This window comes from Copadichromis virginalis, linkage group LG4, assembly GCF_057382275.1.
Source record: "Copadichromis virginalis isolate Kocher_CV1m ecotype Utaka linkage group LG4, C_Virginalis_male_GT1.1, whole genome shotgun sequence".
NCBI lineage: Eukaryota > Metazoa > Chordata > Actinopteri > Cichliformes > Cichlidae > Copadichromis > Copadichromis virginalis.
In genome coordinates, this window is record NC_140621.1 from 12,050,601 (window position 1) to 12,078,220 (window position 27,620).

The 27,620-nt window shown below is 39.4% G+C and overlaps 1 protein-coding gene and 1 long non-coding RNA gene across 3 annotated transcripts; one reads left to right on the top strand and one right to left on the bottom strand.

Annotated features, from left to right (window-relative positions):
* Positions 1-12,948: 12,948 nt before the first annotated feature.
* On the bottom strand, positions 12,949-25,179 carry LOC146710917 (uncharacterized). 2 transcript variants are annotated; one of them, XM_085453598.1, is made up of 3 exons: positions 24,711-25,179; positions 21,968-22,237; positions 12,949-13,103 (listed from the first exon to the last, which is right to left on the bottom strand). In XM_085453598.1, exons 1-3 carry the CDS (start codon positions 24,751-24,753, stop codon positions 12,949-12,951), a joined length of 468 nt encoding a protein of 155 aa, XP_085309724.1. In that variant the 5' UTR covers positions 24,754-25,179. The 2 variants fall into 2 exon arrangements, with proteins under 2 accessions (XP_085309724.1, XP_085309723.1); XM_085453597.1 differs by lacking the exon at positions 24,711-25,179 and adding an exon at positions 22,871-23,026.
* On the top strand, positions 13,096-25,559 carry LOC146710918 (uncharacterized). The gene is made up of 3 exons (XR_014920052.1): positions 13,096-13,142; positions 16,874-16,963; positions 25,284-25,559. It is a non-coding gene; the product is annotated as an uncharacterized LOC146710918 (long non-coding RNA).
* The last annotated feature ends 2,061 nt before the right edge of the window (positions 25,560-27,620 follow it).

Below are 27,620 nucleotides of genomic sequence, written 5' to 3' on the forward strand. Positions count from 1 at the left end.
TTTGAATGATAATAAAACCCTCCACTTCTACAGCTTCTCTCAGCAGAGGAATAGCAGAAAGAAAGAAAAAAATGGACTGAAAGATTCATAACCAAATTCAAGGCCTATACTCTCTGGCCAGTTTAATAGGTACACCTGTTCAACTGCTTATTAACACAAATATGTAATCAGCCAATCAGATGGCAGAAAATGTAATTTAGTGAATTTAGGGATCTAGACTTCTTGGAAATACAAACATAGCATATAACAAAAATAAAAACATAATAATAAAAAAGAAATCAAACGTTGTGGCGTACACGTCACAATCGCGCCCTCTCTCTCTCTGACCCAAAAATAGTCATTGTGTATAACTTTAATTTAACCAGGAGAGGGCAGTGTTGCTTTCCTTTTGCGTGATTTACACGTGTTTTTGTTGTTGTACAATATCAACCACCTGGGATCCCAAATTCTTAAATCCACTGCAAATGTAATAACCTTCCAAATAAAGCTGAGCTCTGTGTATTGCTGAATTCTAAATTTCAGTGCTAGACTAAAAATAAATCAAATAAATGTATTGTTTTGCAGATACAAAATATCATTTTAACTCTTTTAAATTCCACTGACTGCAATCTGTCTGAGTGTATAACTGAAATCTAACAAAATTGTAAAAATCTATTTGAGTTAATCTGAAATCATACAGATTAACTGTATGATTTCAGATTAACTCAAAAAATGTAAAAATTAAACATAATTTATGGACACCGTTTGATTTCTTTGCATGTAGCTATATTAACATTTATACATTTAATAAATCATGAAATTAATACGCGCATGTTCTCGTAACAATGCAACTAACTGTTTGCTCTTCATTCAGTGAAGTGAGCATCACACGCTGCTCATATAAAACATATTCTGACAAACAGCCGCACAGCTGAGGAGCCTTTTTTTCAGAAACTTGAAGGATAACTTCCCAAAGTCTGACCTGCATCGGACCATCCGCTCAGTGTCCGTGGTTACCATGGTTACTGCAGAAGCTGCTATGAATTAAACAGTTGTCCCTGAGATAACTTACCGGAGACATGAATGTTTGTTTTTCCATTACAAAAGAATTGGATGACTTGGATAACTTATAGGAGTATCAGACTCCACGTGCCATGTCCTCGGAAATCTGGACTCGTGTGGATTTTTCAAGGACAAACTGGTAAGAGTCGCACACCACTATACTGAAATAAAGAAGCTATTACTGAAATACACGTGCTATATTATAAACTATGATATAAAACTTAAGGTTTAGTTATAAAGGACACCTTCCTACCTTTAGTCTTATTCATGAGCAGCATCAGTTGTCTTCTAACATCCAAGAGTCTGCACGATGTGTTTCATAGGTCCTAACTAGAGATGGACGGTCCGATACTGACCTAAATTACTGGATCGAATATCGGAGAGAAATAAAAAATGTAATCCGATCCATTAAATATCAAAAAAGCACCTCACAAAACTTGCGACCTGGCGTAACTCGGCTCATAACCGTAGCACGTCGGAGCATTATGCATCAAGTGATAGAGCGGCTGTGGCGTGCGGGACCTGTCACGGTCTGGTTGAGCATTTGGAGCCTCGCCACCAAACCGGCATTTCATCTCCAAGAAAGTGATCCCAGAGAGAAGTAAAGCAAGTGTGTAAGTTCATCTCTGAATGTTTGTAAAGCATTCCAGCGTTAAGCTTATCAACCGATATATGGAGCGACTGCCTCTTCTCTCCCCCTCCCTCTCCTGCTGCTACTTAAATCATGAAACTGATTAATGATCAGCTGATCGGCTTTTCTGTCGCGAGTCCGTCTCTCTTGTTTGTTCCTGCCAGAAAGAGGAAACAAGCGGCTGAACAACAGCAGCATGTTTAAGCTTGATAATCTGTTGTTAGAATTTATTTAACATTACTTTCTAAACCAGGATCTTTTTCTATGTAGCTGACGGCTGGTAACTGTGCAGGGGCGGATCTAGCAAAGTTTAGCCAGGGGGGCCGATAGGGCATGAACAGGGAAAAGGGGGGCACAAATATATACTTTTCTTTCTTATTCTCTTTTAAAATGTCTGGCTTTTAATAAATAATTATCTGAATCTTACACCCAAAATTTTAATTTGATGTAAAAAGTATAGAAGACCATTACTGTATATAGTAACTATTAAGTCTAATATACCCTTGTAAGCTATAGTACTTTTTCCTTTGGGAAGGTACCACCTGTGCATTCTGCAATTCTGTTGAAGAAAGATGTTGAATCTATTTAAATATTGTAGAAAAATAATTGATTTCTGTGCATTTTTTTCACACTGCATCAAATTAAAGTTGATTACGTCGATTAAGCATCATGAGGTGGGGGGTGGTTCCCTTTTTTTATTTATTTTTTGCTGGGAGTTTGCAACCCTATTAGTTAGGTTGCTTACTCTTTTAAATACCAGAATAGGGAGGATGGAGTAGGTTTAAGTTTATTAGATTCATCAGTTTTGCTGAACTATGAAATATTTTCGGTGCAGTGTATTTTTTGCATACAGGTATAACAAAATAGCATTAGTGTTTTTTTTAAACTTGAGTTTGGACCCATACAAAATGCAGCAAGATATTTAAAAAACAGTTTTATTGATTATAAAACACACTATATTGGATTCATATCGGTATCTGTCGATATCCAAATTTATAATATCAGTATCGGACATAAAAAAGTGGTATTGTGCCATCTCTAGTCCTAACATGAGGATCCCAGAACCAAAAAATAACCCAAAGGGTTAAAAAGATTTCCACATTGATGCAGATGATGTATATGATTGTGGGACTTGTATAAAAAAAATGTATATGCCATATTTGTCTGTGAAGGTTCTCAGTCATCCAGGTCATCGTAGTCAAAGGAGCTTGCAAAGAAAAGCGTCTGGACTTCTTTAAGCTGCTTGAAGACATTTCACCTCTCATCCTAGAAGCTTCTTCAGTTCTAAGGTCAAATGGCGGAAAGTCCCAGATTTAAACCCAGTGGGAGTATCCCCCCAAAGAGGGACAAAAGGACCCCCCGATGATCCTCTAATCATGGTGTGAAAATGGGTGTGGGTCCCAATCAGCCAGGGTTTCAGGTGAGCTCATTGTGAAACCTGGCACCACCTTATCATGCAATTTCCTGAGGTCAGATGGCCCAGGAAGTGAGTGGGCGTTAAGGCGTCTGGGGGAGGGAACTCAAAACTGGATTATAGATGGCAGACAGTTGGTGTCGTAAACCACCCTCTGTTCAAAGACGTTCGCTCACAGTGAACGTAAATGGCTTCTTTCACTCCTCTTTCAAACCATCTGTCCTCTCTGTCCAAAATGTGAACATTGGCATCCCATTTCACCGAAACAATAACATAGCGCACAGTGTGACGTCAAAAAAGGCACACACATTTGACGCTGCGCTTGTCTGGAGGAACGGAGTTTTCGAAAATCTCCACCCTGGCAGGTGGTTTCAAAAATCTCAGTTTTCAGTGACCAAAAACGCCATTTACGTGTGGACTAAAGGTGCAAAAATATGGGTTTTCAAAAATACCCGGGTACATGTGGATGTGTGGACAAAGCCTAAGGCTTTTCGTTTGAAAACGCATCCTTTTCTCTCCGTTTTGGCCTCCCATCCACACTGAGATGGCGTTTTCACAGATGGAAAACACAGCGTTTTGAAAACACATACATTTCAAAAGGGTGCTTTCCGTGGCAGTGTGGACAGCGAAAATGGAGACTTTCTAAAACGATGACGCATGATGCAGTCATGTGATCAATTAAACTAAGGCTACGTTCACACTGCAGGCAAAGCGCATCAAATCCGATTTTTTTTGACCCTATGCCACCCATATCCGATCATGGTATGACAGTGTGAACGGCACAAATCCGATATTTTCAAATCCGATTTGGGTCACTTTCGTATGTGGTACTGAATCCGATACATATCTGATGTTTTAGAAAGCGACTGCTGTTTGAACGGTCATGTCGCATTAAATCCGTCTTTTACGTCACTGACACAAGACAGACGCCAATTATCAGCGCCGGGGAAGCGCCCGAGAAGACATCGCGAACGCTTCCTGGCCATCCCGTGTAGATGTTAGTGAAACTGTTGGAAAGACAACGTGAACATTTTATTTGTACTGCATAATCTGCAGATTCTGACAGAAATCTGCAACTATCCTTTGAAGCACCGCTCCTCTCTAAAACAGCAATAAGGATCATTATTAGGTTATTTACATTATTATGTAAATAACAAAATAACTTAAAGCAAAATTTGGGAAACGTAAAGTCTGAAGTCTTTCTATTAAGGGCCATCAGTCAAACAATATTGTTTGCTTTGGGTCTAAACAGAGCGCGTTGTGTATGACATCTTCTTTTGCGCATGCGGGCCGCATCGAGCGTTCACACTAGAGCACGTTTGCTGTCGCATTTTATTTGTAGTGTGAACAAGCAGACAAAAAAAATTGGATTTGATCAAAAAATCGGAATTGAGCATTAAGACCTGCGGTGTGAACGTAGCCTAAGATAGCGGAGGGCATTATACAGCAGTGGTTTTGTTTGCTCTCAATTTTGACAGCCTATTAAAGATTAATATCAGTCTGTACATGCTCCAAATAGCTTTTCTTCAAATTCTTTAACTTTCACTCGCTTTTGCAACTTTGTACTTTTGTGTTACTTGCAGCAACAACTGTACCTCATTGTTATTCCATTTAAAAAACTTGGTGCTTTTCCTCAACATTTTGCTGCGACGTTTCAAAAAGCCGGAAAGTAAATAAGCGGCAGACAGAAATGAGGCAGGTCAAATCATCTTGGGTTTCACATATGAGCAGTACTGGAACGTCAGCGTTTTCGGCTGTTTCAATGTGGACGCACAACTCTGTGAAAATGACTGAAAACGCTACTGTGGACGCGGAGCGTTTTCACACACGAAAACGCCTTTCAAATCTATCCGGGCTACTATTAAAAACCAAAACAAACAAACAAACAAATAAAAAAAAACATTAAAAGTCACAAAAACCTACAAGGGCACTTAACACCACACACAGTCAAACAAAATACACAAAAAAGTATTAAACAGAAAAAAGTATACAATCCTAGTAATTTGCACCCCCACAGGTGAACTGCTGCCTGAGCCAAATGTAGTTGTTGTGATATTTGATCCCAGCGCACTCCAAAAAGGAATGTAGAATAGTTCTGTGGCGACTGAAACAAGTCAAACATCGCTGTAAACAACCATCAAAACGCACGGGCAGGGGATCACGAAAGCCCGACTACTTGGGCACAACAATTATAAACCGTCTCACAAAATAAAACTGTAGACAGGAAAAGATAGCAGTTCCTTAAAGGATGGGCCCAAAACAGCGGCTGCTGCAGGCGTTTCCCTCATCCTGACACATATCTTTATATTTTGCTGGGCAAATTTGGTTACCAGGAACAGTAATTTCTTGACAAATGTGCAATCATACAGGTGTGGTGAAAAGTTTAGATTCACTCCTTATGGGTATGAGTGTTATGGGAATTTGGGTTTTTAATGATTTAGCTGAACTGTTTTTTGTTTTTTTTACCTGAATGGTATGATTGTACAGTATTGTATCTTTAATGACTTTAAAAAGTAAGAATTGGGTGCACACGTTTTTAATTTACTGAGGAGAACAAACAGCTATATGGCAGCTGTGTCACTGACAACTGACAATCTAAATGTTCTTGCTTAACAATGACTGTAAAAAAATCAACATTGATCAGAAACTTTTATTCCTCATTTATGCAAACAGATTGAAAATTGGAATTATTTCAAATATACAGTTATGTTGTTTAAAACTGTTCACTATAAATGAGTTTTTAGCTTCAGCCTAAACTGAAAATGTATACACAATCTGAAGACAAATAAAACAAAGCTCAAAATCAAGATCTTTTTTTTAATTTTTTGTTTTTTATTATTTGTTGGTAATAATTTCATGTGGTCTTTAGTGAACAGTTCCACAAGTTCTTGTTACTCTTCTGGGCTTTTAAATAAAGTGAGTAATCTTCTTTGTAACGCCACCATGTGTCAGGTAAACTTTAGCGTACACATGAAAACATCCTAGAGAAGATATTTGGTCTCTTAAATGGTGCATTTCTTATGAAACTTTTGACAATCTCTTTGTCAACATTTCGGTGGCCAATTTTCATTAACTGCATGACAGTGTTTGGATATTTCCACTTATCCTGGAGTTCATTGTATACTGCCACGCTGACCTCTTCAATGTCCTCCAAGGAGATTTTGAGCTTTTTGGACACAATTTTAGCCCAGACTTTTTGGGCAAGCCTCTGTTTAATGGCTTCATCAGCCCCTAGAGGCAATTTCCCTGCTTCATTTGTATTGCTCATTGCGTGCATAACCAGATCTCTGGCAAGGCGTTCCACAAGTTCTCTGTACTCGTCTCGGTTTTTAGATAAAGTGAGTATTCTTTTGGGTAATGCCAGCAGATGTCTGGTGAATGTTGGGACAGTAATATCATCCTCAAGCTCTTCCTTCAGACTTGAAATCAAATCTTTTTCCTTGCACTTATGCGCTCTACAAAGATTGGTGAAAATGGCTTTCGCCATACTGGGCAGCCTCTTTGGACATAGATCCAAATGTTTTCCCTCAATTTCAGGCCAGATTTTCTCAAGCAGACGATAACAGTTGGGAATCCTTGTGGAGTCTTTGTGTTTAGGGGAGACTTTGTTTAAGGCCCGTGAAACTACCAACTGAGTAAGTGCATAAACAAACATTTTTTCTGCAGACACATCATCAGATGCCAGACTGATGACAGAAGAAGAATCAACTTCTGACTCATGTACAGCTGGAATCACAGGCTTTTCCACGGGACAAGCTTCTATTTTGTCCCAGTGTTTTGTATCAGCTGTGGGCTTTTTCTCCATACAGCTTTTCTTTGGTTCTGCTGTGGCTTGGGATTGTGTGTCCACATGCTGAAGACTTGCACTGGCCTCTGTCTCCAGTTCCGGAGTTTCGGTTTTCTTATCATCACCACAGTTGTCTACAGATATTTCTGTAACCATGTCTTCCTTTGCTGGTGTTACCCCTGTTTTCTCATGGGAATCAGCGTCCACTGACTCAAGACACTCCTCTGTCTGTGTGGACACCGGAGCTCCCTTCTCCATGGTTGTCTCTGTTGCATCCACTAACATGGAGCAAAGTGATGTTGTGGCAGGTATGTCTGCTCCGGTGTCCACATGCTGAAGACTTGCACTGGCCCCTGTCTCCAGTTCCGGAGTTTCGGTTTTCTTATCATCACCACAGTTGTCTACAGATATTTCTGTAACCATGTCTTCCTTTGCTGGTGTTACCCCTGTTTTCTCATGGGAATCAGCGTCCACTGACTCAAGACACTCCTCTGTCAGTGTGGACACCGGAGCTCCCTTCTCCATGGTTGTCTCTGTTGCATCCACTAACATGGAGCAAAGTGATGTTGTGGCAGGTATGTCTGCTCTTTGTGAACTAAATGTGTTTAAATGTTGCTCGCTGTTCTGATGCATGAATGCGCTCTGAACTAAATCGCAGGTGTTTATGGAGTTCTGGAGTTCTATTTATAGGGTCGTGTCCTGTAGGCCCCGCCCACTGCCCTTTGATAATTGCCAAGCCCCGCCCACATCGAATGACTGTTGCCTAGCAATCGCTAGATGATAGTAGCACGGATGGACACAGCCACTGTGACGTCATCCAGTGTTCTTGATCAAAGAGAAGTAAGTGTTGGCTTTCTTGCTGCTCAGCAATTGATAACAAAGAACCTTGAAATGTGTTTTTAGCTAAACTTTGACACAGCTGCAGGACATTAATAATAATGAGAAGCTACTTAATATATATATATATATATATATATATATATATATATATATATATATATATATATATATATATATATATATACAAATATATATATAAGGTGTGTTGATTTCTCCCTAAGATGGCAAACTGAAACACTCAGTTGGTGACTTTTGGAGATTTATTTCCCTGGATGATTGAGAATGCATCAAGATGAAACACAAAAGGAAGTTCACAGCTTTTTGCAGCTCCCCCACCCCCTCAATCACACACCCCCACTCCCCTCCCTCCAGAATTCCCAGGTAACAACCTAATTTACATATGAATGACTAGCCAATTTAGCTTCCACTTGGCTGAAGCTAAAGCTTAGCTAAAAGCCTACCAGCCATTTGGCTGCTCTCCGGGTTTTAAAGGTAGAAAGGTAGAAGCCTGGGACTCCTAGTGTTAAAATATGCAATTTTCACGTGCGTGAACCAGAAATGTGGGAGGAAGTAGTGCCAGACGGTATGTTTGCAAGATGGCAGCTGTCGATCTAGCGTTTGAAGAGAGAGTCTCCCTTCTCTATTTACTGTGGAGAGCAGAGCAGCGGCGTAAAGGACATCCTGACCGTACCTGGGTCCATCAGGTCCTCCACGAGTGTGAGCAGTTTGGTGAGTTTCACCACTTGCTCCAGGAGATGCGTCTGGCTGACGGCCACTTTCAGCGGTACCACCGTCTGTCCCTCGCCCAGTTTGAGGAGCTGCTGTCCCGCGTCGGTCCAAGCATCGCCCGCTCAGACATCACAGACGCATGGACGCCGACCTGCAATTAAATCTTGAAAATATCTTAACCCATTGTTGCGACTTCTATCCACAAATAAAGCCGCTGCCGGCTGAGTTTGTTTCTGTACTGTGACGCGTCTCCAATAAGCCATACTAAGTCCCACTTGTGTTTCACGTATTTATTTAAAACTTAAACAATAAACGTTTGCTTTCAATCAAAACAAATAGCGCATGTATTAACTTACATCATTTGTGAGCATTTGTATTTGTATTGAATCTTTATTTTAAACATGTTTAAATAAAAACAACAGGGGAAAAAAGAGACAAACAAACAAAAGGAAAACAAAGCAACAATATTTATAAGTAACTTACATGTTCAAAAGGACGAGGAAGAAGCATAAGCTTATTTAATCCCACCCCCTTTCCACTATTTTGTAATTAATAGTCAACACTTTTTCTTCACTCAGAAATTCATTACAATTACATTACATAATGCATGTAATTTTTATTTATTTAACCCCAGTAATACGTCAAAAGATATACAATTTACAGACATATATGCATACTTGTGCACCCACAACACACATATATACACATCACTGTTGTGAAAATAGTGGGTGAACACCCGAGCCACCTCCTCCCTGATGAGAACGCCTGTGTCACGTAAATAACACGCGATCACCTGAGGTGCAGGAAAATCTAAACACCTGTGCCACCACAATAAATAAACAAAACAGAAACATTCACTTTGGCTCTTACACACTTTTTAAAACCCTTTTTGTATTTATCTATTTATTGCAGGACATTAATAACAATGAGAAGCTACTTAATATTAATGAGAAGCTACTATATGTATATGTAAATGGTAAATGGCCTGTATTTATATAGCGCTTTACTAGTCCCTAAGGACCCCAAAGCGCTTTACATATCCAGTCATCCACCCATTCACACACTGGTGATGGCAAGCTACATTGTAGCCACAGCCACCCTGGGGCGCACTGACAGAGGCGAGGCTGCCAGACACTGGCGCCACCAGGCCCTCTGACCACCACCAGTAGGCAACGGGTGAAGTATCTTGCCCAAGGACACAACGACGAGACTGTCCAAGCCGGGGCTCGAACTGGCAACCTTCCGATTACAAGGCGAACTCCCAACTCTTGAGCCACGATCACCCGCTTTGTATATATATATGTCCTGCAGCTGTGTCAAAGTTTAGCTAAAAACACATTTCAAGGTTCTTTGTTATCAATTGCTGAGCAGCAAGAAAGCCAACACTTACTTCTCTTTGATCAAGAACACTGGATGACGTCACAGTGGCTGTGCCCATCCGTGCTACTATCATCTAGCGATTGCTAGGCAACAGTCATTCGATGTGGGCGGGGCTTGGCAATTATCAAAGGGCAGTGGGCGGGGCCTACAGGACACGACCCTATAAATAGAACTCCAGAACTCCATAAACACCTGCGATTTAGTTCAGAGCGCATTCATGCATCAGAACAGCGAGCAACATTTAAACACATTTAGTTCACAAAGAGCAGACATACCTGCCACAACATCACTTTGCTCCATGTTAGTGGATGCAACAGAGACAACCATGGAGAAGGGAGCTCCGGTGTCCACACTGACAGAGGAGTGTCTTGAGTCAGTGGACGCTGATTCCCATGAGAAAACAGGGGTAACACCAGCAAAGGAAGACATGGTTACAGAAATATCTGTAGACAACTGTGGTGATGATAAGAAAACCGAAACTCCGGAACTGGAGACAGGGGCCAGTGCAAGTCTTCAGCATGTGGACACCGGAGCAGACATACCTGCCACAACATCACTTTGCTCCATGTTAGTGGATGCAACAGAGACAACCATGGAGAAGGGAGCTCCGGTGTCCACACTGACAGAGGAGTGTCTTGAGTCAGTGGACGCTGATTCCCATGAGAAAACAGGGGTAACACCAGCAAAGGAAGACATGGTTACAGAAATATCTGTAGACAACTGTGGTGATGATAAGAAAACCGAAACTCCGGAACTGGAGACAGAGGCCAGTGCAAGTCTTCAGCATGTGGACACACAATCCCAAGCCACAGCAGAACCAAAGAAAAGCTGTATGGAGAAAAAGCCCACAGCTGATACAAAACACTGGGACAAAATAGAAGCTTGTCCCGTGGAAAAGCCTGTGATTCCAGCTGTACATGAGTCAGAAGTTGATTCTTCTTCTGTCATCAGTCTGGCATCTGATGATGTGTCTGCAGAAAAAATGTTTGTTTATGCACTTACTCAGTTGGTAGTTTCACGGGCCTTAAACAAAGTCTCCCCTAAACACAAAGACTCCACAAGGATTCCCAACTGTTATCGTCTGCTTGAGAAAATCTGGCCTGAAATTGAGGGAAAACATTTGGATCTATGTCCAAAGAGGCTGCCCAGTATGGCGAAAGCCATTTTCACCAATCTTTGTAGAGCGCATAAGTGCAAGGAAAAAGATTTGATTTCAAGTCTGAAGGAAGAGCTTGAGGATGATATTACTGTCCCAACATTCACCAGACATCTGCTGGCATTACCCAAAAGAATACTCACTTTATCTAAAAACCGAGACGAGTACAGAGAACTTGTGGAACGCCTTGCCAGAGATCTGGTTATGCACGCAATGAGCAACATAAAGGGGTTGAAGAAATGGCGTCCAGCTGAAGAAGTTATACAGAGGCTTACCGAAAAGATCTGGGCTAAAATTGTGTCCCAAAATCTTGAAATCTCCTTGGAGAACATGGAAGATCTCACTGTGACAGTATACAATGAACTCCGGGAAAAGTGGAGAGGTGCTGACAATGTCCTGGGGTTTATGAATAATGGAAATCCAAGACTTGACAAAATGATTGTCAGAATTTTCAAAAGTAAGGCCCCATTGAGAAGACCAAATATCTTCTCTAGGATGTTTTCATGTGTACGCTAAAGTTTACTTGGCGTTACAAAGAAGATTACTCGCTTTATTTAAAAGCCCAGAAGAGTAACAAGAACTTGTGGAACTGTTCACTAAAGACCACATGAAATTATTACCAACAAATAATAAAAAACAAAAAATTTAAAAAAAGATCTTGATTTTGAGCTTTGTTTTATTTGTCTTCAGATTGTGTATACATTTTCAGTTTAGGCTGAAGCTAAAAACTCATTTATACTGAACATTTTTAAACAACATAACTGTATATTTGAAATAATTCCAATTTTCAATCTGTTTGCATAAATGAGGAATAAAAGTTTCTGATCAGTGTTGATTTTTTTACAGTCATTGTTAAGCAAGAACATTTAGATTGTCAGTTGTCAGTGACACAGCTGCCATATAGCTGTTTGTTCTCCTCAATAAATTAAAAACATGTGCACCCAATTCTTGCTTTTTAAAGTCATTAAAGATACAATACTGTACAATCATACCATTCAGGTAAAAAAAAAACAAAAAACAGTTCAGCTAAATCATTAAAAACCCAAATTCCCATAACACTCATACCCATAAGGAGTGAATCTAAACTTTTCACCACACCTGTATGATTGCACATTTGTCAAGAAATTACTGTTCCTGGTAACCAAATTTGCCCAGCAAAATATAAAGATATGTGGAGGGGCCAAAGACTTTGAACATTACCATACATAAAACAAAACTATGATCTCTTTAAGGTCTGCCAATATCAAACATTAAAATAGTTGACAGCAAAGGGTCCACAATTAAAAAGTTTTTCTAGCAATACAAAGTGCTGTGTCACCCCTAAGGTTCAAACATGTAAAGTGAAACACACACTTGTTTCATAGCACATGAAAATAAAAACTAACGAACTATTAAATCATGATACATCCTAAGTGCAGAGCCAGCGCTGGATAGTTCAGGTGTACTATAATCAAGCGGTAATGACAAGAACTGCTAACCAAGAACATACCCACAGAAACAAACAATGCTGTTACCAATATTTTTATCTGTACGATATCAATGGAACAGATAATATGAAATATTAGTCAGATATTGCTTTTTTTCTAGTATGAATATAAAAAGAAATAAATTAAATAATTACTGAAGTGCATGCAGTTAGTTACAGACAATTGCAGCAGTGAAATTCTGGTTTGCATTTCTACTCTTTACATTCACTGGAAACCTCATCTATAACATCTGATTAGAAAATTACCTCATGTTTAACATTTGGCTGGAAAAAATAAGTAAAAGTAATGAAAAATGTGAGGGCTGATTTAAGTATTCTGGTCTCTTCCAGTGCGTATTTCCATATCAAATCTAACTGAGGCACCAGCTATACCACATTTCTCTCTTACTCAATGATGACCTGTTTATTAATGTGATCTGGCTTATGTGAACTCGCACTACGCCTTAAAATCTTGGAGTCTCTCTAACATGTAAGAATTGTTCTCCTACATATTCATGCCCCATCTTAGCTTAAAGATCTCACAGTACTGTATAACCCCAGCAGAGCACTGAAGCTCCTTCCATTCTTTCTCCAGAATATCACGGCTCTTTGAGGATAGCAACCTGTTGCGTGGCAGCTGACTGGAGAGGAGGGAGTCTCCTGGAGGACAGAAAATGAGGGAAGAATTGCAAAGAGAAAGTAAAAACAGACACATGTTAGATTCTGAGTTGTAACCTTGGAAAAAGAAAGCCATGTTACTTTTTCTCTTACTACACTCAGAAAAATAAAGGTTCCAACTGGAACCAAAAGTGGTTCTTTAGACTGATGCCATAGAAGAACCTTTTTTGGTGCCACAAAGAACCTTTCAAACAATGGTTCTTTGAAGAACCATTTCTTTCAGTGGTTCATTGAAGAACCTTTAAAGGTGCCCCAAAGAACCATCAAGAAATGGTTCTTTGGGGCACCTTTAATGGTTTTTCAAAGAACCTTTTTAAAAATGGTTCTTTAAGAACCATTTTTATACAGTAGCCCCTTTCTGTTTTCACACGGAGCATGGGGTACTGTAATCTGTCTGGAAGGTCACATTATGGTTATAGAAAATCTCTCCTTTAAACACATTCATGGATGTCCTTCCATCTTTCCTCCTGAAGATCGTGGCTCTCTCAGGGTAGAAACTTGTAGCTGGCAGCTGACTGGAGAGGAGGGAGACTTTAGGAGAAGAGACACTGAAAGAACAACTGCTGAGAAAGAGCTGTTTAAAACAAATGAATGATACATCTTTTTAAACTGTGTAAATAAATCATGCTCCATCATCTGATGCTATTTTTTCCTTGTAATAACACAGAATTAACAAGATTCTGTACTACACTGATGAAAGCAGAAAAATCCTTCCCAAGTTGTTTACATATAATGACTCTCTACTGAAGATGCTTTGCTGAACTCATAGACTTGTGGAAAGTGGTACAAACTGTTTTCTGTAAAGTGTCAAAAAGTAACCAAGTAAAAGTAAATTTAAAGCATTATTATGTTTTTTTTATTTGTTTCTCATTTGTTTCTGAGTTTCCTTTAATCACGGCATCACGTCTGGCTTTTGAGGATTGGTATTGCACTTTGACAAGCAGGTCCTGTTTGAGTGATTTCTTGAGAACAGTTGTGACAGTAATGAAGAAAGAGAACTCAGCTTCACAAAGAAACACCACAGTTAATTGTTGGGGGAGCAATCCCTTTTTCGCACAGGAATATGTAGGCTTCCTTTTTTTTTTCAATTGTTAATAAACATCTTAATTCAGAAACTACATTTGGTGTTAACTTTTGTGATCTATTTGATCTGAAACATTTAAGTGTGACAAATATTCAAAGTGAGATCATGAGGGACTTTTAAATACAGACAGAAAAACTGGTGATGCCTAACCAAGTGGAAGTAGTAGTGGAGGGCAAGCTGAGGAAGATGGCTATAGTGACAGATGTTGCTATACCGAGTGACAGCAAAATCACAAAAAATGAACACGAGAAGCTGGAGTAATAGCAAGGGCTTAGAGAAGAGCTCAAGAAGACTGTTGCCAAAGTGCTTGCTCATAGGGGGTCATATGATTGTTGGGTTTTTCTCTGTATCTATGAAGCGCCTTGAGGCAACTTTTGTTGTGATTTGGCGCTATATAAATAAAATTGAATTGAATTGAATTGGAGGGAAAAGGCACCAGTGTTCCCAGTGGTAATTGGGGCACTCGGTGTAGTGCTCCCCAAACTGGGTGAGTGGCTCGCAGGAGATCCCAGAAACAACTTGCCTGATAGAAGGCAAGTTCCTAATTTTCTGTTAGGATCTCCACTAGTTATTCTCACATATCAGCCAACATAAAAAAACAAAACAAAAAAAAAAACAATAAAAAACAGAAAAAACATTCAAACATCACATTACAGACAATATTCTCATTCTCGCATCTTTCCCGTTTGTTTTTTTGTTTTTTATTTGTTTACTTCTCAGTTGGTTCTTTCATTTTATTCCATTTGGTGAAAATATTGTTCTTTACATCAGAACTTTAACGTTACAGGCAGCTGAACACACCAGCAGGTGGAGCTAAAGGTCTCGTATTTCAGTTCTTACAAATGGTGCAGAAACGGATCCTGTGTGTTTGTGTATGTGTGCGTATATGCATGCCTTCAAATAAATTACAAGAATTAATAATGCTGCCACAGATGTGACTCTGGAAGAGTTCGTGGCATGGGAGTAAATAGAAAAATAGTAAACTTGCATTTATTAAATAGAGATGGTTTTTTTTTTACATATTTACTACAACTTCATTTCATTTTCATGAGATGTTTAATATCTACAGCTGTTCAATAGAAAGAAAACTTAGAAGGCATTTAAGCTTCTGTTTCATGTCCATCACTATTTCTCTTTTTCCTCAGGCTCATATGGACTTCGGAAGTTCTGTGAGATTTTTTTCTGTTTGAGTGAAGCAGGTCTCAGCATGTTCAGACAGAGCTGCTAGGACAGGAATGTTGCTGATACGCATCATGCTGTGGAAACAAATGGTTTGATGATTCTATAACAGGGGTGTCAAACTCAAATACACAGTGGGCCAAAATTCAAAACAAGAACAAAGTCGCGGGCTAACGTTAATATTTATTGAAATATATTTATTCCTCCAGATATAAGAATGAATCTTTTCTTATGGACTCAAACACGTTTGAGTATTCAGTTTTTTCTGAAAAACTGAATATGGAACAAGCAAAGCTTAATGGTTTCTTTATAGATGGACAAACACAGAAGAAAAGAAGCTGTTTCAGAGCTTTTAAAGTGTGCCTGGGAGTGCTGTATCTTCTGATTCTCGCTGGAATCACGACACGCTGTGAGGAATTTTATTCCAATAACGACGGCAGTATTATTTCCACATTAGATATTTTTAAGCAACATTATTTGATGCTGCAAGTCTGCTATTCTTTCCTTCCTCTTCTGACTTCATATTTCCATTTAAAGCAACCGCCCTACAGTGTTTCCCCATATGTGTTACACTGCTTCTGCAATATGACCACTGCTGAGGTTTTTTCTTTTTCTTTAATTGACAATGTAACCAGAGTAGGCATATCTTCTCCTTATATATCATCATATACATCGTTTTACAGTCATTTTAATGTTGTAAGCCCACTAAAGAATGCTAAGCTAACCATCTTCCTTATTTGACTCCTGAGACCTGTACCATAAAGCATTATTTTCAAGTTTAGTCCTAAGCTTGAGATCTTACAGGGGTTTGAGATCATTATATACTATGCAACTGCTTACTGAGCAATCAGTTCACTGGGAAATAGCGTGACCATGCCTGATCAACATCTACAAGCACTGGTGTGCTGTTAATGGGAGGATCTGTAGGTCTTAGATATAGTCTAAATGTTTGCTCTTTGCTTGCTCTCACAGCATTTAGCCTCAGATTGGAGCTGCAGCTGAAGGAATAAGGCTAGAACTAGCAACATCAAACAACATCAGACTGTTATTTAAATGGAAATGCAATTGTAGTTATAGTCAGTTCATCCTGTGATTCATGAAAATCAAATCTGTGAAACTGATATATCTTCTAACTCACCATTATCATTCATACATCTCTTCTTAATACTACACACACTATACTTTTCCTTTTGAGATACAGATGGTCTGTCTGTGGCAGCTGTTTTTTTCTGCTGTTTAATTTGTCCATATTTTCTAAAGTTATAGTTTAATCCTCTATGTTAAATATTCTAATCTGCTGTTAATAGACCTGTCCATGTTTGTTATTAGTCATATGCTAACCAATGTTCTTAGTCACTTAACAATGAATAACAAAATTAGTTTGGAAAAAAAGTGTGATGCTGATTTTTACAATAAAAATATGGCTGTATTTATAAAGTTGAATATTTAGATGTTTTTTTCGTTTTTGCTTTGTTTTATTTCTAAGCAGATATTTCAGTCACTTTGGAAAAAGAGCAGCTGCAGAACAAATACAACAAACTGAGCAACAATTACAGCCAACTGCAAACCCAACTTTTAGGTAAGAAAGTTGTGCCTCATGTGCAAATATAGCAGTACTCAGAATTGTATTTTATACTTGTTTTATTAACTATTTTCCTCTTAGGTCATGGAAGTGACTGCATATCAGTTGTAATATACTATTACTAAAAGTGTTCACTGAATTCAGGTGTTTCAATCGCTTTTATAGCCACAGGTGCATAAAATCAAACCCCGAGGCATGCAGACTGCTTCTACAAACAGTTTTCAGAGAATGGGTCACTTTCAGAAGCTCAGTGAATTCCATCGTGGTACCATGTTCAACAAGTCCATTTGAAATTTCCTTGCTACCTAATATTCCAGTCAGCTGTTAGTGGGATTATAACAAAGTGTAAGTGATTAGGAATGACAAATTCAGCCTTGAAGAGGTAGACCACATAAAATCACAGAGCAGGGACACTAGAGGCACATAGTGGTCACCAACTTTCTGGAGAGTTAATCAATACAGACTTTCAAACTTCATGCTTCCTTTGGATTAGCTCAAGAACAGAGCTTTATGGAATGGTTTTCTATTGCCGAGAACCTGGATCCAAGCATTACATTACTAAGCACAATGCCAAAGATATTTTAGACAATTTTATGCTACCAACTTTGTTGGAACAGCTTAGGGATATCCATTCTTGTTAAAAGATGGCAGCACCCAAAGTACATAGAGCAAATTCTCTAAAAACATGGATGAGCAATTTTTGTGTGGAAGAATTTGACTGGCCTGCACAGAGTCCCGACCTCAACCTAAAAGAACGCCGTTGGGGTTATTAAGAGTGGACACTGTGAGCCAAAAAAACAACAAACAAACCTCAAACTCTTGTAGCTGCAAAGGGTGGGCCAAAATCATACTAGACCCTGTAGATTAAGAATGGGATATCATTCAAGTCCATATCCATATGAAGGAAGACAATTGACTACTTTTGGCAGTATAGTGTATTAAAAAAAGTTGTAGTATGATGTGTTGCAGTTGAAAACCCAAACAGATGGGGAGCAACTGTCAATTTGTTTTGTTTTATACAAAATGCCCTTCCCGACACAACCCCAAAAGGATTTGTGTCTCTTCTGAGAACTGAACAGGGGATCTTTTGCTTATTAGGTGAAGATGTAAACCACTATACTATGGAGCACTTTAGTACTTCGGTTATTTTTTCCCCCCTTCTTCACAGTTTTTTCTTAGTCTTCCTTAAACAACAAGCAGTCTGAGGAGTGTCCAGAAAATTATGTGGGCTTTGTAAATAATTGCACAACTTTCTGTTGAAAACCTGTGATTAGGTGAAATGGTATCCATCCAACATTTGATGGACACGCTCTCATTTCTAGAAATCTTTTAACACACACACCCCTCCGCCCCCCAAAAAATATGACTGTACAGCGTTGGGACAAGGAAGCCAGACTGCAGTCTTATATGTGTCTCTGAAGCTTACAACAGCCCTGTTCAAGTATTGACCAAAACATTCATACATATGGTGCTTTTAACGCAAAAGTACTGCACGGTGATTTTCTTTTCACATTACTGAATTATTCACAGGAGCTGTGTTACTTGCATGTTGTGTTTTTTGTGCAATCACTTCATATTTTTGTAATATAGTGTACTCTTTCTGTGTAAAATCAACCACTCAGCTGCCAGCACACTAATCATGCCATGGCTATGCTGTGTGGCAGGCAGCATGTAGGACCAAATTGCAGGTCTAAAACACAGGAAGTTAACAGAAAATGGTAGCGTTTTTGCTGGACATAATAATACATCTATACAGGAAACAAAATCAAAAACAAGGAATTCGAAATAAGAAACTTAACCAAAAAGAAAAACAAAACAAGAAACAAAACAAGATACTCAATTCAGAGATGGTCTTTCCCTTTGCATCTAAATGGCCTCCTTGACTCCGCGCTCAAACCAGTGTTCCTCCCTGTCGATGATGTGTACATCCTCATCATTGAAAGAGTGTCCACTGGCCTGTAGGTGTAAATAGACTGCAGAGTCCTGACCCTAGTTTCAGGAGACATGACACCTGCCGGCATCCAAATCTGCTTACGTGCATCTTTTGCCCGTTTCTCCTCTACTTTTCTCTTCTTTTCTAAACTGAGAACCTGATGGCTTTGACCTTTTCTTGTCCATCTTCCATCAGTAATTTTGCACTCCAGTATCAACACTCAACCCCACAACATAAACTAACAGACTAATAGACCTACACCTTGTATATTAATTTTTTTTTCTAGGATTTTACACAACCGAGGAGAAACAATGAATATATAATGGGCTTGGATTAACAACATTATGAATGAAATGTGCACTATTTAGAAACAGCATGCCCCCTCTCCTTTCGACAGGTTGTGTTGTAAGACTTCAGCACAGCAGCAAGCAGGCACACCAAGGGCCCTCGCGCTCACTTTTCTCGTATATGTGTGTGAAAGAATTTAGAAAACACATCGGTCCAAAATTATTATGTCTATATCATAATGTCTTCAGTTTTTGTGTTTGTTGTAGGCTGTCAACGTTAACGCGTTATTACCGTCATCATGATTAACCCGACTAAATATTTCTTAACACAATCAACCCATTTGGAGCACAGAATGGACAAACAACAAATGCGTTGACAGACTTTTCAGGGATTTTAAGTACTTCTGCACTCCAGATGGATTAATTGCATTAAAATTTTTAATTGCGTTAATCGTGATGACAGCGTTAACGTTGACGGCCCTTTTGGTTTGTTTTTATTTTGTTTTTGTAAAGGCACGTTTACTCCTCGCAAATGGGCAATTGAAAACAGATCGGTGCCCATGCAATCCCCAAAATGCACTGGCATGATGTCGGGGCACCATGGGTGCGAGCAACTTCTTTATTTGGACTCAGCCATGATGCTGCCCCCACCACGATGCTGCCCTGGGCAACCGCCCATGTCGCCAATATCAAAAGCCACTCCTGGAGACAAGGGTGATAATAATAAAAGAACATAATTCCAGAGTCTGAAGCATATATGCTGGGTTTCAGACACAGTACTGTGACAAATCAGTGTGACTGATCAATGTTGCCAGTGCCAACCCTGAGGTCACTAGATTCAAATTTCACATTGCACACCTTAATATCATTTTAACATTTGATTTCATTATTAACACCATGTGTTTTTTTCATATTGTAAAACATGCTGCAAAACAAACTGAGGTAGACTAACTGTGTTATTTAAAGAAACACTCTGGCATTTTTAAACAGGCTAGTTGTCTGTACTGTGATGGATTTAACTTAAAGAACACTGTGTGACTGGTGCACAGTGGCAGTGGTTTCATGGTCAGAGTCAGGTTACATCGAGTGTAGCAGAGAGTCCATATGAATTTCAGGTGATGATGCTGAGATCAACTGACTAAATTCCACCTTCATACCAACTTTATACTAAATAGAAAAGAGCATAAACAGTGTACTGTCATTGTAGAGGATGGAAATCAGCCAGGAACACTCATGAAACATCTGCTGACATCTGATTAAATTTAGTTGTGTACATCCATAAAGAGCAGACTGTACACTAAGAAAATCTACTAGAGCTCTCAATAGAAATTATTATGAGTTATGATTCTTTTCCCCACACTGAACCATTACAACCAGTTTTAGGGATCCTCAAACTTGTGAATCCACTTTAATCCCTGATTGTACAAATTTTCCTGTTTAGAGGAAATCGTTTTAATTTTCTTTCTTTTTCTTCTGATTCAAGCTGAGTATAATTAGAATTTTAAAAAGTTAGACTGAAGTTTGTATTCTTATCTATTGATATTACTTTATCATTATGTTAATATAACACAAGGTTCAGTTAGCTTTGCACAAAAATAGAAATGTCCTCTAAAGAGCTACTTTTTACTTTCTCAGTTTGAACACATTTCAAAGACTGTACTTTTTTACTTTTACTTGAGTAAAGAAGTTGAATCAGTAATTCAACTTTTACTGGAGTATTTGTTAAAAGTAGTGTATTTCTACTTAAGTACAGAGTGTCTGTGCTTTTGTCAACTCTTACTAAAAAGCATGATAAATGATAAAAAATAAAAGAATAAGAAAGGAATAAAACACTACTGAAAATGAGAATATGAATGAAAAATGTAAATTTAATGATTTAAACTAAATCTTTAATTCAAGTTAATTATGTTATGGCTGAGTGTGCTCTAGGTTCTGCTATGAATCTGTGAGGTGACGGCTGTGCATTTAAACTGGGTCCATTTAAAAATAAAGGATTACACTCACAGTCTAAAGGAGATGTGGAATCTCTTTAGTTTCTCAGCAGAAAGGTAAAATTGATTCATTTCATTGATTGAACAGCTATTTTTGATGTGTGGTCTGTGTTATAGTAGATTTAATTCCAGAAGTATAAATGACTAATCAGAAGTATTACAACATTTATATATATTTTTTGCACCACCAAATGAGTACATATGCATTCCTGTGACTATGCAACATAAAGTTTGCACTACTGTAACTGGACAGCTGCACTTCATTCGTTATTTTGCTTTGTAATATTACCCCTTTGGAGCTGTCTGACAACTAGGCTATAAATTCTAAGAAACTGTAAAACCGTTGCAAAATAAAACATTTTAAAGACAAAATCTAAACGTATCTGTTCTTAACCTCCTAGGACCTGGCGATGTGATGTGATGAAAATGTGGTGTCCACATATGTGGACATCACATTTTGGGTTATTTAGACCAAAATACTCAATTTTGCTCTACAGGAGCCTGATATCCACTTACGAGGACATTATACTGCTACTGTTCTATCAAAATTTTAAATGAATATCCTCATATGTGGCTCTCATTTTTCTTAAAAACAAAAATAAGGTAAAAAAAAAAAATCTGGTAATTCTTTGTTTTTACATTCATCGGGCCCCAATATGCCCAAATATCAAAGAGAAATTAAAAATGCATGCCGTTGAAGAGTTCGGGTCTTATGAGGTTAAAGTAAGAAGTTTTTGTATATGCAATGTTTCATTATCATTTAGGGTAAGGTATAACAGAAATACTGCACCTTCACTTTGATTGAACTGCTGTTTCAAACTAGAAATCAGCTCTCTGAAGAAGTTTGGCTGATCCTCAAAACACTTGTGCTTGTACCAGTCCAGTTGCTCAGGGTGTTTTTTTAAAATGTTCTTCGCCCACTCCTGTCTTGGTTCCAATATCTTCTTGCTCACGTCACAGTAACCCATCTGAACGCCATCAACCATCAGCACACCAGCGAATTCTGAGATGTTCAGAACTCCGGAGGATCCAATGATAAAATAGTTCAGCGAGTGTTTCACTGTAGGACAATGTTTATAATGGTAGCAATTAATTCAGATGCACAAAAAGTATCAGAAATATAATTCATTTAGTTATCCAGGCTGCACCCTTTCTCTTGCCCAGTGACAGATCAGATAGACTACTAGATTATTCAGTCAAAAAAATCTCATTTAATCTGCACTAACAGAGACAGAAGGCTCTACAGCAGGACTGTGCAGCTTTTAATTTATATTTTGACAAAGATTTGGGGCTAAAGGACCAATGTGGCTGATACGCTTTGCATGTGCAAATTATCAAGAATGTCCAAAACTATTAATATTGAACCTAAATCTTAAAAAAAAAAAACGTATTTAATAGGTCACATCTGACATGAATAGAATAGAATAGAATAGAATAGTTTAGTTACCTTTTACCAAACGAATGTAAAATGAGATTTAAAGCAACTCCTACCCACAGCAGCGGTGACAATGAAATTCAGTTGTCAAAGTATACCTGATAAAACATGATCTTTTAAATTCTAGAAAATAAATATAAAAACTGAGTTTACAACATTCGGGCTAAAAGAGCTTTAAAGTGAAACAAAGCAAAAACTCAGCTTTAGGTCAGATGACTCTGCTGACAGAGCTCAAAGGTTTAACGTTTTTTTTCTTACCTGCGAATGAGCCATAGCACAGAAGAATCAAGAAAAACAGCTTCATGTTTTCTTTATCCATAATGTTATCATTGTTATTGCTCTTGTTCCCTCTAACATGTAAAGACCTTTGAGGTTAGTTTAACTTAAGCAGCTATTGCAGCGTCTACTCCTGATTTCTGCTCCTAATAATCTGCCTGCACTCGCCCACTTTCCCACATGCCTATACCTGTAATAGTCTGATATAATCCTGACTACCAGGAAAAAAAATGTTGTCCAATCAAAAAAAATTTAAATCCCCCAATGTTTGTAAGGTACGGAGCCCCGCAGGGGACATGGGAGAAAAAAAAATTAAGGAGGAAAAAAAAAAGATTAGGGAGGAAAAAAAAAAAATTAGGGAGGAAAAAAAATAATTAAGACGGACTTTTGCGAGCTCTCGCAAAAGTATTGCGAGAGCTCGCAAAAGTTTTAGCCGCATTCTTCGGAGGCCGCCAGCTCGAAGCCGACCGGGAGGTCGAGGCACGATGTGCCGGGAAAGCTGTGTTCCTCCCGGCTGTAGTAGGTCTCGACCTCCCGTTAGCTTCGAGCTAGTGGCCGCCAGCTCGAAGCCGACCGGGAGGTCGAGGCACGATGTGCCGGGAAAGCGGTGTTCCTCCCGGCTGTAGTAGGTCTCGACCTCCCGTTAGCTTCGAGCTAGTGGGTGTCAGATCTCCAAAAACGTCGGAGCACTTTTGCAAATATGTGATGTCTTGTAAACCGAGCAGGTATCTGACGTTTACACAACTACATTCACGCCTCAAAATATCTTAAAAGTGTATTTTGTGACCCAGAAAGAGTAATATTACAACTAAGTAGCTGCCGCCATTGTTGGAATTCAACTTTCGCGAGAAAGTTTTGCGAGCGCTCGCAATACTTTTGCGAGCGCTCGCAATACTTTTGCGAGCTCTCGCAAAAGTCCGTCTTAATTTTTTTTTTTTCTCCCTAATTTTTTTTTCTCCCATGTCCCCTGGGGGGCTCCGTATTAAGGTAATTAGAAGACTGAAATAATTTTTTGGGAAAAATAAGTTTACATTTTTTAGATATCACATGTCCACTGCAGAGGACATTGGAAGGCCAAACGTGTAAAAATGAACTTTGATGGCAAACATTTTCTTCAACTCTTCACCAAGGAGAAGTTTGAACTCAAGGAACTGTAGTGGTTTCTTCCCCCAAAACTGCAAGTCACTGCTATACTGAAGCCACGAGTTGGTGATTGCCAGATCAAAAAGTAGAAAACTGCACATACTGTCAATTTCTGAGTGTGAGGGACCATCCTGTAGAAACTCAACATTCGGCAACAAGGTCCACGTCACCTATATTGGTAGTGTACTCAGCAATTGCCAGTGGACTTGGCACATGGACAAACCTTTTGTTTTTCTTAGACCATCTTGTGCGTCTGTCCTGAGGTTGATTGCCATAGGCAGAGGATGCCATGACAACTGTCCAACCACTTAATGACAGCAAGTTCAGGTCTGAGTACCATCCCTGATGCTCCTCCTTCTTTCTTCTTCAAGGGCTTATTCCCTATGATCTTCTTCATCAGACAACTCAAGATCTGGGTTTCCCTCATCAAACTGCAATAAATTTCTTTCTGCTTCTAAAAAGGACTCCTTTTCTGGTCATTTAAAAAAACAGAACAAAATGGAGGAAATGACTACAAATGTCCACTATGGAGGACATTTTTTAAACACTTCAATACTATACTAAAATGAAGTTAGAATTAAGCATACTATGTTTTAATGTGTTATTAAGAGACTTATTTAAAATATGCTAACAACATTCATTGCTAAAAATTGCTCAATAAGAAGTTTTATGCACTTACTTTTCTTCTTCCCATAAAATGTGCTTGCAGCGATGGCCGCCATGTTCCTTCATGAAAAAACTAAAGTTCCCAAAGCTCCACCCCTTCACATTTGGTATCATTGGAAAGCCCTAAATGTCCTCTGTAGATACCAAAAGGAGGCAATTCTGTAGTATGCAGTGCATGGGAGATATTCAGGTTTAGAAAGGTGCTCTACAGAGGACAAATTTGCATTGCTGGTAGTCAGGAGGATATACTGCTTCTTTAGAACACAGAACTGGAAGGATCAGTTTTGTTGTCATGGTCCCTGTGCCTCCCCGGCCAGCCCAGTGTGGCCACAAGTGTTTGTGGTTTTTCTCTCGCTCTCTCTCTCCTACCTGTCTGCCTGGGCAGAGCTCTGATTGGGCTCCTGCCCTTGGCCCACGCACCTGCAGCTGATCTCGAGCGAATTGCAGTTCTCTGGCTCTTCTTAAGGCTGGGGTCTGAGCTATTCGTCGCTGGAATATTGAGTAACCCTCGTTAGTATTGCCTGGCTTCCTTGCGATTCTACTGTTCCCGTGTTTGCCTTCAACTTACCCTCGTCTGTGTAAATAGGTTTACCAGGATCAGCCCTTTTGTGACCCCTGGACCCCGTGAGTAGGAGAGTGAGCTGCTTGTGTGGAGACTGTTTGGACGAGGAGCAGAGCGAGTGCGAAGAAGTGTGTCTCCCCAGCCTATTGATCCCCGGGACCCTGGTGTTCCCCCCCTTCATGTGTATACAGCGCACCAGTGTGATTAATAAAGTGTCGTTGAACTGTGCTACCTCAGTCTGCGCCTGAGTCCGTTCCACTCCCGTGACATTTGTTGTAACACACTGAGAGCAGGGTCCCAAAATACTTAAAAAACAGTGTCTCTTTATGATATTCTGATTTTCTTCTAATTATGTTCTTTCAGCTGTTCATGTGTCTATGGTTTGTTTAGCATGTATGTATTTTATTTGAGTTATTTTCATAAATTCAAGATTCAGTTTATGTTTAAAGAGTGTACATGACCTGCTGTTCCAATAAATAGGTAAATAATGTTTTGATTTATGAATAATTGTAACATTGATAATAGCCTGATAATAGCCACTGGTTATCAGCAGTCCACAGGGATTTGTCTGCAGAGGAGCAGAGCTCAGCCAGTCTTCTTCCTGCTGATTAGCCAGCTTAGTCTGGCCTTTAAAAAGGCTTCAAAATAAAAAGGCTTTCATGGAAATTTCAGACCTTGTTTTTTTCCATTTTAAAAGCTGTTTTTATTAAGCCATCTGTCTTTTTTAAATTTAAATATATTCTGATCTGTCTGCACTTCCCATCTTGCCTCTACCTGCCTCCAGTGCATCCCAGTTTCACATTTTGTCACATTAAAGCATTGTTAAAAAACGCATTAAATCGACTTTTTACCTTAAAGTTCTGCACACAATACCCCATAGTGTAAAAATGAGAAACATTTGCTTAAAATTCTTGCAAACCTAGTTGAAGTCTCAAGTCTTGTTGAGTCCTTAAGGTGTTTTGAGCATGATGTTACAAGCTTGGCGCACCTATTTTGGGGTATTTTCTCCCATTCTTCTTTCAGGATCTCTTCAGCTCCCTCAGGTTAGGGGAGTGTCAGTTATTCTTTAACCCCTCAACAACTAGTGTCTCATATTACACAAACACAGTTTTTCTGAGTTTTTGAGACTTCTGATTTAATGACCAAGTTTCTCTGTAATGCGGAAACAGAGCACGCTGTCCAGTCTGTTGATTAGACCATACCAGCTTCAGCTCATTGATCTCAAACACCCTCTTCTCCACACAATAAACTGCTCTACAAGTACAATTTGTGTTTGTTGGCTCATTGGCAAGAGTTCACTGCTCCATCGCTTAGTGCTGCTTCATCTACAGTGGAATTTATGGTTCAGAGAGCGTGACGCATTTGCAGTCTGCTCCAATCCAGGGACTGCCCGTCTGCCTGCAGTGAGCTGTGTTACCAGATGGGGGCAGTCTACAGACTACGTGGTAAATCCTATTTGGATTAAGAATTATATCATTACAAATCATTGAACTCCATCTAAGCCTCAGTTTTCATCTTTACCACCAACAGCTCCTAGATTGCAGGGGGGCATCTTGTCCTAAATCCTCTCACCCCTGCAATTCTGTTCTGCCATCATGGTTCATCTCAGTCTATTTGCTAAATACATTCATTTTTCTATCACAATAAAATGTTCAGTTCTTCCACGCAGGGACGTGCAGAGAGGTTTAAAGGGGCGGGTGCTCAAAGTTAAAAAGGGGCACATTGAACCAGGCTGAATAACAACAACACACATTCATCAAGAATCTAATATGGGCAACAAGGCAAAGCCCCTAAGCGCTTCACACTACATTCAGTCATTCACACACAGGCGATAGCAAGCTACATTGTAGCCACAGCCACCCTGGGGCGCACTGACAGAGGCGAGGCTGCCGGACACTGGCGCCACCGGGCCCTCTGACCACCACCACCAGTAGGCAAACATGGGGTTAGTATCTTGCCCAAGGATATTTGGCATGCAGCCAGGAGGCAGCCTGGGATCGAACCACCGACCTTTTGATTAGTGGCTGACCTGCTCTGCCACCTGAGCTACAGCCACAGTACAATGTTGCTGTTGAGAGGTTTCTGCTGCTCCTGCTGCTGATAGTGCTGGAGGGCAGGGCTGTGTTGATCTGAGACTGTAGACATTAAAAAGTCCATAGGAGAGATGGTAGCTGATTAAACAAGTGTCATGAGATAATAACAAAATGCAAAGATTGGTGACAGCGCTTGGAACCATAAGGCAACAAAAAACTGTGAGAAATAATTTAGGCTCTGCCTGTGAATCACTCTTTGCTTCTCTTCTTCCTTCCATCCCATCATTTCATATATCACTCTCCACTTGCTGTCCATCTGAGAACAAGG

Bases quoted from the DNA above. Each gene is read 5' to 3' on its own strand.
- LOC146710917 (XM_085453597.1), bottom strand. From the start codon at position 22,931: ATGGATAAAGAAAACATGAAGCTGTTTTTCTTGATTCTTCTGTGCTAT. The intron at 22,238-22,870 runs GTAAGAAAAAAA...ATTGTCCTACAG, and splicing joins GTGCTATGGCTCATTCGCAG to TGAAACACTCGCTGAACTAT. The intron at 13,104-21,967 runs GTGCAGTATTTC...TCTGTCCTCCAG, and splicing joins GCAGTTCAATCAAAGTGAAG to GAGACTCCCTCCTCTCCAGT.